This window comes from Centruroides sculpturatus, unplaced genomic scaffold (assembly GCF_000671375.1).
Source record: "Centruroides sculpturatus isolate CEXI.00-Female unplaced genomic scaffold, Cexi_2.0 scaffold958, whole genome shotgun sequence".
Taxonomy (NCBI): Eukaryota; Metazoa; Arthropoda; class Arachnida; order Scorpiones; family Buthidae; genus Centruroides; species Centruroides sculpturatus.
Window position 1 is genome coordinate 166,460 of NW_019385395.1, and position 16,771 is coordinate 183,230.

The 16,771-nt window shown below is 31.1% G+C and overlaps 2 protein-coding genes across 2 annotated transcripts; both read left to right on the forward strand.

The window, feature by feature from the left end:
* Positions 1-1,914: 1,914 nt before the first annotated feature.
* On the forward strand, positions 1,915-15,151 carry LOC111638497 (AP-4 complex subunit beta-1-like). Its single transcript, XM_023384223.1, has 4 exons — positions 1,915-2,401; positions 2,468-2,583; positions 9,888-11,388; positions 13,977-15,151. The coding sequence occupies exons 1-3, from the start codon at positions 2,303-2,305 to the stop codon at positions 11,311-11,313; spliced, it is 1,641 nt and encodes a 546-aa protein (XP_023239991.1). The 5' UTR covers positions 1,915-2,302; the 3' UTR covers positions 11,314-11,388; positions 13,977-15,151.
* Positions 11,635-13,998, forward strand: LOC111638494 (AP-4 complex subunit beta-1-like). Its single transcript, XM_023384222.1, has 2 exons — positions 11,635-11,642; positions 12,476-13,998. The coding sequence occupies exons 1-2, from the start codon at positions 11,635-11,637 to the stop codon at positions 13,899-13,901; spliced, it is 1,434 nt and encodes a 477-aa protein (XP_023239990.1). The 3' UTR covers positions 13,902-13,998.
* Positions 15,152-16,771: the final 1,620 nt, after the last annotated feature.

The following is a 16,771-nucleotide window of genomic DNA, read 5'->3' on the forward strand; positions in this document are numbered from 1 at the left end:
TATAAATTTACAAAGTGCAAGATTATAATGAAATATTTTATGTACAATAAAATAAATATGATGCAAAATTAAATATTTTACTATTATATCAATATTTTTCAACTTGTTTTTTTAAATAAAACATGCATGTTTTATGTACTGTACAATAGTGATATATGTATAAGGTTTTTATATAAATTTTAATATGGAAAATAGAGATTTAATTCTAAAGAGCTTATTAATTATTAATTTTTCCTTTATAAATTAAATAATAATCCATTTCTGTAAGCAAGAAAATCCAACTGCGAGTTGCGTACTTTCCCTGCAAGAGTTAAAAATTGTGTGAAACTCCATCTGTTATGAGATTTTATTTTTAAAATGTTTTATATTATTATATTACAAAACAAAAACAAAAAAAAAGCTTAATTTTGAGGGTAGAGATGAGTTTCATATAAAAAAAATGTAAATGCTAATACCAAAAACATCATTAAGTCTGATACCACTCAAGATATGACATACTATCTCTTGCCAAGAGGGGCTGGCCACATAGAGTTTTCTCCACGTCTGTAACGCCTGAATAGGGGCCAGTTACCCTTAAAAAGGCAACCTTCCTAGGCAGATTGCACAAGTGTTGCATTGCCGCAGTGTAACAAAACAAGTAAACAAAACTCTCCACTTCGTGACTTTCATAGCATCACTGCCCCTGTATTCCAGAAATTTTCGACAAAATGCTGGAGTAAGTTTCAAAGTGGGTGAACAAAATCGTACCCTCCCCGTACAGAAAGAACAAATGTTTGCATTTCTCTACGTATCAAGGTCCCTAGTCCAAAAATCAAGGGTCATTTTTAACCGATCGTCACACTTTCCCTGTGATATATACTATAATTTATAACAGCCAGGAAAGTAAATTCGATAAATAATAGCTTTAAATATCGGTGAAACGAAACAATTTATAGTATGTAATAGAAAATATTTTAAAATTAATTTTAAAAAATGTATATTAATATAAGTTACTATTTTTTGTTGTGTTCTATGGGAAAATAATTATGATGAACAATAAATTGATGATTATTGAATACAGGAACCCCCGTATAACACGGTAGTTACGTTCCAACATATTAATATAAACAATGTTTTCTTTGTCATCACTAAAAGCACTATTAACCGAGAGCGTTTTATTTTTGGCAAGTTATCGTTATCCTCCCAGTATTTTTCTGCATTATTTTCAGATTCATGCTTTACCTTTTGCAGAAAGTGTATGTAATTTTAAGTTGCTTGCTTCTAGTTAAAAGATCTTTATAATTTTCTTTATATGGTGCTAAGCACTTATGGAATAAGGGAAAAACATTGGCAACACCAGAAGCAGAAGCGTCGAGATCTGGCAAAATTGAAACAATTTTCGCGAAAAACCATGTGTATGGAGACAAGAAAAGAAAATTTACACACTGAAGTACTAATAGTTCACGAAAATAATAATTTTCGTGAACTATTAATTTATTACATTTCATGTTGTACGAGGGTTTTACCCATTTCTCGAACCGTGTCAGAGTGAATCCGTGCTATAAACGTACCGTATTATACGGGGGATGGTACCAATTCTCGAACCGTGTTAGAGCGAATCCGTGTTATAGAAGTGCCGTGTTAGACGGGGGTTACCTGTATTATGAATATACGAAATAGTATTACTACGTATTAAAGGGTTCCCAGCCTTATTTGTCGGACCATTTTTAAATTATATCAAGTCCTTTTTATATTCATCTATATTTGCAAATCGTATTTCCATATTATGCATGCCAGATATTTTATTAAGAAAAACCTTTAGTTCGATTTCATGGATAAGGCAACACCAAATATCAAGCGTGAACCCATGACCTAACACTGTTTAGCGGTTTTATTCGTTTGACTACAGGTGAGCTTGCTTTTTTTTTTTAAAAAAAAATCTCTGCCCTGTGGACACTAAGAGGGCCTCTTTTAACAAGCCCATTATGGGTTTGGCCAGGCCCACAATGGAGTGAAGGACGGAGCACGACATATCAGTACGGACCCCCCCGCCGACGTTATTACATAATCAAAGTTTTGCTAGTGTCACGTCAATAAATAAAACACTTAAAATTGAAAATAATAATTTAAAGACTTAGTTTTAAAACTGATAAGGAAGTATATAAAAATGAAATTAGTTTAAAAAATAAAAAATTGTTTCTTGATATTTTTACCAGCAGGGGGCGTAGATAGTCGTAAAGATGGAGGGAGTGTTGAGGATTTTGTGTTGCTTCTCTTACATATAATGTAATGTAAAAATTTTCTATGCATAGCTTGATTATTTATGAAATTAAAAATGAATCGAGAATTAAAAGAGTTGTCTTCCTTAATAACAAGATGTTCTGTATCAGAAAGCATATCAACCAGGACAGCTGCATTAAAGGTACTAAGAGTGTTTCTTTTTTTCATACTTATATATTGTGTTTTATAACTGTTTTTGTTATTTTAGATTCTCCAACTAATGTCGAAGGATGTGGATTTAAGTCCCATTGCTGGAAACATTACCAAATTATTGGCTTCTTCTGATATATTTGTCAAAAAAGTAGTGTGTACTTTCATTGATAGGTAAATCTTTAAACCTTTAAAAGTATTAAAAGGGGTTTATTTTACATTTTGGGGTCTTGGAGGGTCAAAATGTTGAGAAATCCAAAAAATCCACGGGATAAAAATTTGCCAATCACAATGTTCTATTGTATATCAGCTGGGAAAGCACTATAATAAATTAACAATTGAAGGTTAACAATGAAATTTTATTTAATAGATACATAATACATTTCTGAAGCAAGGTCTGTTTGATCATTACTGTATTAATCCTCTTCAGATATAGAATATCATATGTAGGGTGATAATTGAATGAATTAAAGTAAAAACCAAGATGTTTTTAACACACTGTCTGCTAGCAGTTACACTGGACTGGTGTTGTGATACTTACACCACAGAAACCAACACACAGTGGTTTTAGATGTACTACAACTAGTTATATTGTAGCAAAGAGTTTGAAAATTAATTGGTTTTCTGGTATTTATTGGTAAATACTGGATCAAATATCTGGATACTGATCAAATTTTTGATCAGATATTTGACCAGATATTTGATCAAATACTGGATCAAATATCTGGCTTCCAGATATTTGATCCAGTATTTAACTTAATGTTGAAATTAATTATTTTTTTTAACATATATATATTATAATTCAGCAACAACAAAAAAATAATGAATTAGATCTTTTAAAATTTCTACTTTTTAAATATCTAAAAATTAAATATAGTATTCACTCTGTTTATGTGAGTAATTGATTGGATGAAAACTATAAATGTACCCCTGGAAAACTGCTTAAAATAGTGATCTGTTCTGTATTATCAAATATTTTTACTCTTATTTAATGATATTTTGCCCAGTCTGGCAGCTTTGCTACACAACTATAGATAAGATAATGGAATAAAATTAAATTGAAAAACTCCTGAATTTGTATTATTACAACATGTACACAATATGTGTGTATTAGTATATATACAACATATGTAAATTTAAGTTATTTTAATACATTTAATCCTTAAAAATTTAAAATTTATGTATTGTAATGACATCTGGTGTCTAGTTGATTATTTAAAATTTTTAAATGTTTCAACCACATTAAGTGAATTTGCATAAATAGAGGATTACTGTATTGATTTAAAGTAATTTCATCAATTTTTTTTTGCATAATTCTAAATCTATGAAACTTTTTGGATGATGATATTGCTTTTTTTAAGCTGTAGATTTAAAATATGATCAGAAAAATAACCTAAATGTAACAATTGCAATGTTATGATTTTTAACTATGTACAGTTAACTATTTCCTCCAATTAGAAAGTTATTACACTATATATAACTTTAAGATATAGTGTCATTTATTTTTTTCTTTCTGACTCTATCCAAGGTTGTAAACAATTTTTTAAATAAAATGTAAAAAAATTCATTACTTATATTATCATCTTTATTGCTTTTATATCTGTGTTTCAATCATAATGTCCTATTCAGTACAGTATCACACTTAATAAGACAATTTTTCTAAAAAAATACGAAAATAAAAACAATATTGCAGTAAATTAATTTAAGTGTAAGATCTGACAATATACAGTAGTGTTTCTCAACCTCTAACGAATTGTTGCCCCCCTTCAATAAAACCATTACGTAGTATCGTTCCCTTCACTTCAAAATTCTGGTGCTGAGGGCCAAGGCTAACGCCAAATTCATACTGCATTGAATAGACTAGTGACTAGTATAATGTTATTTGTTTAATTATTGTACAATATAACAAATAAAATATCTAATTATTCTTAATATAATGTTTTACTATATTGCCCAGAAAATTGTTTTTCGCCTTCCAAAATATAAATTGTTGCTGATTGCTCCCTTAACATGGAAAAAATGCCTACATGGGGCAATATCACCCCGTTGAGAAACACTGATATACAGTAAACTTACAAGCCTGGCCTAGAAGCTTGCACAAGTTCCTTATTTCCCTTGCATGAGGACCTCCATCTAACATTGAATACCATTCCAGAGATACATTTAAACCCATGTTTAAATTAACCAAATTTACATTTTTATTTTTAAATTGTTTCTTTGTAAGAAAATGTTCTTTTATATTTCTTTTCTTATTATCTCTTTCCTATAACAAAATTTTATTATTGTTCTATTTCACAATTTTATTCTTATTGATATTGTAACCATGGTAAAAAAAATTCACATTTTTAACTTTAAATCCATCACATGTTCTTTTACTCTGGTTTTCAGTTGTTGACTCATTTCTCCTACATAAAAAACTTCTATTTTTATTATTATTATTGTATTTAGTGGGTTATACTCGGTTCACACCGGTGGCTGGGTACTATGCCAGACCAGAGTCAAGGCATAGCAACCAAAATAAAACTAAAATTAAATAAGTGTGTCAGTGTCTGTATTAAGAAATTTCCTAACAATATGGCATGTACAGGTATACCTCGACTTACGTTATTTCGAGTTACGTCGTTCCCACTTATACGTCGTTTGTCAAGAAAGTATATGGAAAAATAAAAATCAAGTTTAAGTCATTTTATTCGACTTTACGTCTGTCCGCCACAAATATTAAAGTCGTAACATCACTAGAAAAATGTTTAACGCACATAAAATCATATTATAATATATACATTTATAAGTATATAGGCCTACTGTATTTACAGTACAGTACATGCATTCGTAAATTTAAATTACTTTTTTCTGTACTATATTAAAAACTAAAGTTTATTTGTTTGTAAGCTTAAAATAGATCCTTATTAACCATATATTATTAAAAATGCATTAATAAATAAAATACAGAACAGGAATTGGTAATTTATGGTTTAGCCTAGTGGCAAGTAGATTCGGAGACAAGTAAATTCGACTTAAGTCGTTAAGTAATTACCAACGTAAGGCAAGTTATACCTGTATTCAATATAGTGGCCTTCTGTAGTGTGATGTATGTATTTCTATTCAATTGTAATGTTCCCAGGCTTTTGTGTAGTGTGTGTGGTATCACACCTGTACAGGAGAGAATGACAGGTACAATAAGCACCCTATCCATCCTCCACAGATGTCGTTTCCTGGGTGAGTTCTGTGTACTTGCTAATTTTTTCAGTGCATGTGTTTTGTACATTGTGAGTGTTTGGAATGGCTATGTCTATCATGTATATGATTTTATTGTGTTTGTCAATGAGTGTGATGTCTGGTCTGTTGTGGTAAATTGTTTTATCTGTGATTATGGCTCTGTTGTAGTACATTTTGTGCATGTTGTTTTCCAATACTGTCTGTGGAATGTATTTGTAGTATGGTTCGTGGATATCTAATAATTTGTGTTTGTTTGCAAGCTCTTATGTATTATATTTGCTACTTGATTATGTCTGTGTAAATAATCTGTCTGTACCAAGAGCTTGCATCCAGATGTAATGTGTTGTGTAGTTTCTGGCATGATGTGACATTTTCTGCATGTGTCATTTGTGAGTGTTGTATCTTTGAGTATGTGTTTTCTGTACTTTTTAGTATTTGTGACCTGATCCTGTATGGCAATTATGAATCCTTCCGTCTCCCCAAAGAGGCATCCCCGATCTAACCAGCTGTTTGAGCAGTTTTGTCAACAAAATCCTGGGCCAGGTCATAAGGATGCCTTCCATGGGGTGCATTTCGAGCCCACGATTGCTTGATGGTGTCTATGCTTTTTGTGTGTTGTGTCAAGTCTGTATGATGTGAGTGTAAGTTTAATGGTGTGTTATTTGAGTCTGCTAGAGTTACTGCTTTATGATGTTTTCTCGTTTCTTAGTGATGTTTCTCGTTTCTTGTAGAAAAACTCTCTCAGTGACTGTATTTGTTTGTAGTGAAGGTTAACTACTGTATATCAATCAGGCCACGTCTGCCATCTTTACATGGAAGGGTTAATCTTTCTATGGCAGATATAGGATGATGTTGTTTATGCTTAGTAAGTGTTGTTCTTGTTTTCCTTTGGAGTTGCTCGAGATCTGTGTGAGTCCAATGTATAACTCCAAAAGAGTATGTGAGTACTGGGATGACATATGTGTTTATTGCTTTAACTGTGTGTTTTGCATTTAACTGTGTTCTAAGTATAGCGTTTAACCTACTTTGGTATTCTTTAATTAATCGTTGCTTTATTTGTGTATGTTCTGTTAGTTTGGCCTGTTGGAATCCTAAGTACTTGTAGAACTCGCCCTCTTCCATGGATTCAATAACGTCTCCATTTCCAAGTGCAAAATCTTCTTTCTTCAGGATTCCTTTTTCTATGTGAAGTTTTTTGCATTTGTCTAGGCCAAACTCCATTTGTATGTCCTTAGTGTATGAATGTGTGATTTGTAGGAGTTGATGAAGTTGTTTTTGTGTGGATGCATAAAGTTTTATGTCGTCCATGTACATGAGATGTGAGAGTGTAAACTGTGTTGTTTTTTCGTGTCTGATATTGTAGCCGTATTGCGTGTTGTTTAACATGTTGGATAATGGATTCAGGGCTAGGCAGAACCAGAGAGGACTCAAGGAATCTCCTTGAAAAATTCCTCGCCTAATGAATATTTCGTTTGTTTGTATGGAAGTGTTACTAACCCTGAGATGTAGTGTTGTTCTCCAGTGCTGCATAGTGTTTTGGAAGAATGCAATCAGTGATGGATGTATTTTGTAGACGTGTAGAATATGTAGCAGCCAACTGTGTGGAACACTGTCAAATGCTTTTCTGTAGTCTATATATGCCATGTGTATGTTTCTGTGTTGTTTGTGTTCTTGCCGTAGAATGAGTGAATCTATGAGTAACTGTTCTTTGCATCCCCTGTGATTTCTACGGCAACCTTTTTGTTGTTCTGTAAGAATGTCGTGTTCTTCAACACGTTTGTATATTTTGTTTGTGATACAGGATGTCAATAATTTGTAGAGTGTTGGAAGACATGTAATTGGTCTGTATTGTGTGGGGTCTGTAGTGTTGTTGTTTTTAGGTTTCATGTAGGTGATGTAGGTGATGCCCTGAGTAAGAAATTTTGGCATGTCTTGAGGATTGATGATGATGTGTGTTAGATGTTTAGCTAGTTCCTGGTGCAGTGATGTAAACTTTTTGTACCAGAAATTGTGAATGTTGTCTACACCAGGTGTCATCCAGTTATGTGTTCTGTTAACAGCATAGCGGATGTCGTGTACATTTATTTCAGCACAGGGCATAGTTGGTATGTTGTGCAGGTTTCTGTTCTCCTCTTCGATTCTGCCTGCATCAGCATTGTGTGTAACAGCATTGGACCAAAGAGAAGACCAATAAGTTGTGAGTTCTTCTTCTATTGGTGTGCCACTGTGCTGTGTATCAGTGTTTTTTTGGTACTGATTTGTCTGTAGAAAAGTTTTTCATTGTTTGTGAATAATTTATTTTGTTGTTTTTGTAGTGTACATGTTTTGTATCGTTTGAGTTTACGTGCTTTGGCTGCGAGTGTTTGTTTTAATGTATCAATGTATTCTGTAATGTGTGTGTTGTGATGTTCATGTTTTGTGTGTGCTTTGATTTTCTTGAAAATGTTTTTGTGTTGGTTCTTTAATTTGGGTGTTATGTTGTTTTTAGTGTTGTGTCAGCTTGCCTAATTGCTGTCTAATGTCATTTATTTGTGTTTCTATTCTTCTCTGCCAGGCAGGCTTGTGATAGAATTGTGTTTTGTGTGTGTTTGTCTGCGATTGTATTTTCAGTCCATGGTGTGTTACTACTGTGACTGCCCCAGCATAAACTAATGTATGAATGTCTGAGAGTGTAGAAATTGAATGAATGTAGTTTGGTAGTAAGTGAGTGTTTACATAATTTTGTGTTTTTCCTACTATCTTTGACGTGTTGATTTTCGGTATTCGTGGTCCTTGTGTGGGATCTGTTACAACCTGTATATTTAGTGAGTGTTTCCTGAAATATAAGTGAGAGTGTATTAACTAAATCTATGTCTATGTTTTCAGTGATGGATGAGGAAGTGCCTGTAGTATCATTAATGGTAGTTGTTGTATGTGTNAGTGAGGTGAGGATATTTGTTGTGTGAATCTATGGTGTAGTTGTTGTCTGTATGCTATCATGTTTGTTTCGAGTTTTGTGATGGTGTAGTTAAGTACGGATGATAAACTCATTCATTTCTGTTGTCCATTTCATCCGTTGGCATGGTTTTCCAGCCTTTGTGATCTGTGGATGCATTGCCACAGAAACACGAAGGCTAGGTTGATTTATCACATCTGTTGAGGGCATTGCAGTAGCCATGCTTGGGCCGGCGCTGCTTTTGCCACCGGTAACGAAGGGAGACTGGAGCCTATTTTTTGAACGTGAGCCTCTGCCTAACCCACGAACGCGGACCTTGTTAACCTGGGCGACGTCCAAGCCGGTATCGCACTTTGATCTGGTTACTACCATAATAATTATTTTCACAGAATGTGGGTGTGGTCACTCTTAGCTTCATTTCTCCCCATAGACTTTACTGGCATGTGTGTCCCTGCCAGGAGCTTGTGCTCCAACCTGCATTGCTCTATGGTTCAGTAAAATTACTGGGCTATCCCACCACAACCAGGTGATGACCATGGGAGAGTTATTATTATTATTATTCCAACTATATCTTAATTTGTATACTACTACTGTCAAATTCATTTTTTTATATTCATTTATTCTTTATCATTATATTTTATGCAAAACTGCAAAAGAATTTTTAAAAACTTACAATGTATTGGAATTGTAGGTTCAAAAACTTAATATTGTTCCTGTTTAATACAGGCTAGATTTAGGATGTCATCTTATAGATATATATGCCATTCTGTTTTTAGTTAATTTATGTTTACCTCTGCAATATTTCTAAAGAGTTTTCAATGTATTTTGTCCAAGAAATTGAATCAAGAATATTGATATAACTTTATAATTTGAAAAAAAGTAATTTAATGAAGTAAAATTAAGAATTACATTTAGACAATTTTTACTTTCATATTATAAATTTACAGCTCTTAGAGTAGAAATAATCATTCATAAATCCAAGATAAGAAAATAATTATTACTTTTATTATACCTTGCAACATCGTTTATATCTCTGAGTATTCTCATTTATATTTTGCTTATTTTAACTAAAATTTTTTCATTTAAAATGTTTCTAATGTATTGAGAAGAAAAAATTTATTTATCCATTATAACAACACTACTATTGTGAAAATAAAATAAAAATAACTACTTAATTACTACTTATTTTTTTGGTAATTAAGTAAAAATTGATTTAATTAATTAATTATAAAAATATTTCATGTGATACTAAAATTTAATCAAATTGGAAACTTTTGAATAGTTTAAATTTGATGGCTAGATGTTAACTTGTTAAATTTTTTTTCAGGTATTCAGATAGAGTCGATGGTTTAAATTTGTTAGTGACAAATACTCTAATCAAAGATTTGAAAGATGCAAATCCATTATTTAGAGGTGTTGCTTTAAAGACATTATTCAGAGTTCCAAACTTAACAGAGCAAGAAGAAATACTATTGCTATCAGCACTAAAAGATTCCAGCTCATATGTGAGAAGAGTAGCAGTTATGTCTTGTTGTCAGTATATTAAAAATTCTTCAGAAAATTTTAATTCAGAACTTATTCATAATCTGTATGAAATGATCCGTGATCCTGATCCTGGAGTTGTAGTTAATTGTCTAACATCTCTGGATGAAATTCTTAGTTCTGAAGGAGGAGTAGTTATTAACTACAATATTGTTCACTATCTACTTTCTAGAATTTTATCATTTCATGAATGGGGTATATCAACAGTACTTCACTTCGTACAAAAATATGTCCCTCAAAAAGAAGAAGAACTATTTGAAATTTTGAATTCTTTAGATGATTATTTAACACATACTAATTCACTTATTGTCATACAAACACTTCAAATATTTCTTTCGTTATGTAATAATAATTTTCCTCATTTATTGAAAGAAGCCTTGAATTGTGTGTTTCCTAAAATCCAATCCAATTTGGTATCATCTAATAATGAATTAGTTTATTCAACTCTAATTCTTGTAGAACAATATATTGTTTATAGCAAAGAGTTATTTTGCTCAAATTATAAATTGTTTTTTTGTCATTTTTCTGATTCTATGATTGTGAAAGTAAAAAAACTCTGCATTTTACCACTTCTGACAACTTCAACCAACATATCTGACATATCTGAAGAATTAATTACTTATTGTACAAATAACTCTCCTGGAATATACAAAGCTGCTATAAAGAGTATAGTACAAATTGCAAATTTGTTTCCTACAAATTTACAAAATTTAAAGACACTTATCACATTAATAGATTTACAGTGTGAATCGCTTACAGTTGAAATATTGAATGCATTCTCTTTATTAAATTTACATCAAGATGAAGAAATTAAATCTCTCTTATTGGCCGCTATTTCAAAGTATTATAAACAGATCAATGAAACTTCAGGGAAATGTGCCATACTGCAATTATTAGGCTACTACGGACAGACAACAATGCACACTCCTTACATTTTGGAATCCATGATGGAAACAGTTGAAGAGGAGGAAGATGCTATTGTCAAAATGACTCTTCTGACTACAACAATTAGAATGTTTTTGCACAGACCTGCTGAGATGCAGGAGATTTTAGGATTTTTGTTAGAAAAATGCAGTAACGATAAACATCCTTGCATCAGTGATCAAGCTCAGTTCTATTATCATCTCCTGCATGATATTCCTCTAGCAAAAAAAATAATTTTAGGAGAAATGGAGAATGACAAAAACTCAATTATGAAACTGAACAAGTGAAATACCTAACTTTATCTTTTTTATACAACAATCAAATTTTTATTGATTTAAATTATTTAAAATTAACTAGTCTAGATGAAGAAATAATTTGAAGGGAGACTGGAGCCTATTTTTTGAATGTGAGCCTCTGCCTAACCCACGAACGCGGACCTTGTTAACCTGGGCAACGTCCAAGCCGGTATCGCACTTTGATCTGGTTACTACCATAATAATTATTTTCACAGAATGTGGGTGTGGTCACTCTTAGCTTCATTTCTCCCCATAGACTTTACTGGCATGTGTGTCCCTGCCAGGAGCTTGTGCTCCAACCTGCATTGCTCTATGGTTCAGTAAAATTACTGGGCTATCCCACCACAACCAGGTGATGACCATGGGAGAGTTATTATTATTATTATTCCAACTATATCTTAATTTGTATACTACTACTGTCAAATTCATTTTTTTATATTCATTTATTCTTTATCATTATATTTTATGCAAAACTGCAAAAGAATTTTTAAAAACTTACAATGTATTGGAATTGTAGGTTCAAAAACTTAATATTGTTCCTGTTTAATACAGGCTAGATTTAGGATGTCATCTTATAGATATATATGCCATTCTGTTTTTAGTTAATTTATGTTTACCTCTGCAATATTTCTAAAGAGTTTTCAATGTATTTTGTCCAAGAAATTGAATCAAGAATATTGATATAACTTTATAATTTGAAAAAAAGTAATTTAATGAAGTAAAATTAAGAATTACATTTAGACAATTTTTACTTTCATATTATAAATTTACAGCTCTTAGAGTAGAAATAATCATTCATAAATCCAAGATAAGAAAATAATTATTACTTTTATTATACCTTGCAACATCGTTTATATCTCTGAGTATTCTCATTTATATTTTGCTTATTTTAACTAAAATTTTTTCATTTAAAATGTTTCTAATGTATTGAGAAGAAAAAATTTATTTATCCATTATAACAACACTACTATTGTGAAAATAAAATAAAAATAACTACTTAATTACTACTTATTTTTTTGGTAATTAAGTAAAAATTGATTTAATTAATTAATTATAAAAATATTTCATGTGATACTAAAATTTAATCAAATTGGAAACTTTTGAATAGTTTAAATTTGATGGCTAGATGTTAACTTGTTAAATTTTTTTTCAGGTATTCAGATAGAGTCGATGGTTTAAATTTGTTAGTGACAAATACTCTAATCAAAGATTTGAAAGATGCAAATCCATTATTTAGAGGTGTTGCTTTAAAGACATTATTCAGAGTTCCAAACTTAACAGAGCAAGAAGAAATACTATTGCTATCAGCACTAAAAGATTCCAGCTCATATGTGAGAAGAGTAGCAGTTATGTCTTGTTGTCAGTATATTAAAAATTCTTCAGAAAATTTTAATTCAGAACTTATTCATAATCTGTATGAAATGATCCGTGATCCTGATCCTGGAGTTGTAGTTAATTGTCTAACATCTCTGGATGAAATTCTTAGTTCTGAAGGAGGAGTAGTTATTAACTACAATATTGTTCACTATCTACTTTCTAGAATTTTATCATTTCATGAATGGGGTATATCAACAGTACTTCACTTCGTACAAAAATATGTCCCTCAAAAAGAAGAAGAACTATTTGAAATTTTGAATTCTTTAGATGATTATTTAACACATACTAATTCACTTATTGTCATACAAACACTTCAAATATTTCTTTCGTTATGTAATAATAATTTTCCTCATTTATTGAAAGAAGCCTTGAATTGTGTGTTTCCTAAAATCCAATCCAATTTGGTATCATCTAATAATGAATTAGTTTATTCAACTCTAATTCTTGTAGAACAATATATTGTTTATAGCAAAGAGTTATTTTGCTCAAATTATAAATTGTTTTTTTGTCATTTTTCTGATTCTATGATTGTGAAAGTAAAAAAACTCTGCATTTTACCACTTCTGACAACTTCAACCAACATATCTGACATATCTGAAGAATTAATTACTTATTGTACAAATAACTCTCCTGGAATATACAAAGCTGCTATAAAGAGTATAGTACAAATTGCAAATTTGTTTCCTACAAATTTACAAAATTTAAAGACACTTATCACATTAATAGATTTACAGTGTGAATCGCTTACAGTTGAAATATTGAATGCATTCTCTTTATTAAATTTACATCAAGATGAAGAAATTAAATCTCTCTTATTGGCCGCTATTTCAAAGTATTATAAACAGATCAATGAAACTTCAGGGAAATGTGCCATACTGCAATTATTAGGCTACTACGGACAGACAACAATGCACACTCCTTACATTTTGGAATCCATGATGGAAACAGTTGAAGAGGAGGAAGATGCTATTGTCAAAATGACTCTTCTGACTACAACAATTAGAATGTTTTTGCACAGACCTGCTGAGATGCAGGAGATTTTAGGATTTTTGTTAGAAAAATGCAGTAACGATAAACATCCTTGCATCAGTGATCAAGCTCAGTTCTATTATCATCTCCTGCATGATATTCCTCTAGCAAAAAAAATAATTTTAGGAGAAATGGAGAATGACAAAAACTCAATTATGAAACTGAACAAGTGAAATACCTAACTTTATCTTTTTTATACAACAATCAAATTTTTATTGATTTAAATTATTTAAAATTAACTAGTCTAGATGAAGAAATAATTTTCACTGTGATATATTGTTCTAAACAAATGGAAATAAGTGTATTAAGACTAAATTGTTATCATCAATTAAGTAGAAATTTTATATGAATTTTATAAAAACTAATAATTTTGTATACTTAATCATTTATTGTTGTTTTAGTTATAAAATAACTGTGTAAATTATTGTTAAAAGAAAGAATAATTTTCTTTGTATTTATTGTTTTTCTAGAAGTGCTTTGAGCATTAATCCTCATATTTAATTGCTGAATTGAAGCAAGCAAAAGATTATTAAATTTGAAGTTCTCAAATTGAGAAGAAACTGATTTAATATTTTCATTAAATTCTAATACCAAAAAGTATCGGTGTTATATTTATTTTGTAATGAGTCTACTGTGATGAATATTTGTCTTTTGTTGTGTTTAATATTTTAAAAATTGTTTTCTCTCCCCAAGTGTTTAATTGAAAATATAATGAAGATATCTTGAAAATATTTATATAATTTTTAAAATATTTTTTTCTATTGTTAACTCATATTTTCATCAGCAAGTCAATTATTATTACAGTATTATTTCTTTGGAAATACCGAAATTTTCTATCCATTGAAACACTCAAAATTTCATACTTTGTAGTAAATAAAATATTTCAGTTTTAAATATTAAGAAAGTGTATACTGTTGCTTCACTTTTTGTGTTTTCATTAAGTGTATCAAGGAAAGTAAAATGAGCTTTAGTTCACTTTATAAAATGTGAATTAGAAATAATAATGTTATATTTGTATAATTTTAAGTTTTTTTATTCATATTTATGTGGTACACAAGTAAATTTGCACAGTAGTTGTGAACTCAAGATTTAATCTTGGAATGAGTCGAGTTGAATGGATAAAAAAATTTTTAATGTGATTTCAATAAAATTGCTACCTTACGTGTTAGCAAATTCATAAGTAATATACAAATAGAACACACGATACAATATAAATAAGTAAACTTTAATTAGAAAAATATTTTTGGAAAATTTACTAGTGTTTCTTTTATTCTGGAGTGCCAGGGACCACTCCCCTGGGTACACCACTGATGCCACACATCTACATTCTGAAGCTAAATTTGTCTCATAAGCACAGGAAAGGTCTTTGCTAGTAAACATACCTTTGGTACATTAACTAGAGAAGGTTTGTTTATATTTTCACTTGCTCGTCAAAAACTGTATTTATTTTAATTATATTTTCAATTAATAGAAATAAATTAAGAATAAAATGATTCAAAATATAAGTACTTACATAGTTTTAACTTAATAGAATATAGCACATCTTTATTATACAGTAGAACTGATTATCCAAGTTTCCGTGAATACACTATTTTATACTGTACTTAAAAAAATGTTTAAAAATGATAACACATACGGGGTGAGTCTGAAAGCTTTTCAATACGGAAATACTATAAGGCCTAAAACAAAATAATTTTTATTTATGTTCAAAGTACTCTTTTCTGGCCAAAATGTACTTATGTAGTTGCTCCTTCCAAAGATCAAAAGCAGGACGCCATTCATTTTCTGGAATGCTATCAAAATACTCTGTTAAGGAAGCTTCAATTTCATCCTCTGTGTTAAATATGCAACTCCTCAAATATTTTTTGAAACTAAAAAATAGCCAAAGTAACACAATGTCAAATCTGGTGTATATGGTGGATGTTGAATGATTCTTGTTATCAGGTGCACAAAGCACAGGAGTGTAAGACACTAGTCAACCAATTAACAGACCTGATGACTAAAGGAGGATTTGTGTTATGCAAATGGATTTCAAATGACCCTTCAGTACTAGAGAAGATACCTAATGAATTAAGAGACTCTTCTGAGTCAGTAAACTTCAAGAGGATAATGGAATCAAGATCTTAGCAATCAATTGGATTCCTCAGGAGGATTGTTTTAGATTTTCTATTCCGTACTCAAATGAGAAAGCAGGCTATACCAAAAGAGAAGTCCTTCTGGATTTAGCAAAAATTTTTGACCCCTTGGGCTGGCTTGCTCCATGTATTATATATGCAACGGTTCTGATTCAAGAGTTGTGGAAGTGTCAACTTTCATGGGATGAACCCATCTCTGCTAAAGTGGAACATAAGTGAAAGTTATTTCGAAATGAGTTAACCCTTCTTAGGATCTTAAAGATTACGAGATTTGTTTCACTTCCAAATCATCTTTGATATCCATGCATTCTGCGATGCCTCGTAGAAGGCTTACTGTGCTGTAGTCTATGCAAGAACAATGTCAAATAATTGTGACATAAAGGTCACTCTACTAACATTCAAAACCAAGGTTGCTCCTCTCAAGATACAATCTCTTCCCAGGCTGGAACTTTGTGCTGCTGTCCTATTGGCTAATTTATTGCAAACTGTATTGAAATATCTCGATGTTCCCTTACATGACATATTTGCATGGTCAGATTCCACAGTTGTATTAGCATGGATTTTGTCTGAATCTTATCATTTGGATACCATTTGTTACCAATAGAGTCGAGAAAATACACAATGCTATTCCTACCGTGAAGTGGAAACACGTTGGTGGAGGTCCTGAGGACTGTGCAACAAGAGGACTACTTTCCTCTGAATTAATTAATTGTGAGATTGGTTCCAAGGACCAGAGTGGTTAAGACAGAATAATCCTGAATTTTGGTCTGACAATGAGAAATCTGTTGGTGATGAGAAAGTACACCTTGAGGAGAGGAAAACATACGAGGCTACCTGTAAAGTTGAAGAAGATGGGATATTTAAAAATTTTTCATCATGGTTAAGATTATGTTGCGTCGTGTCCTTTT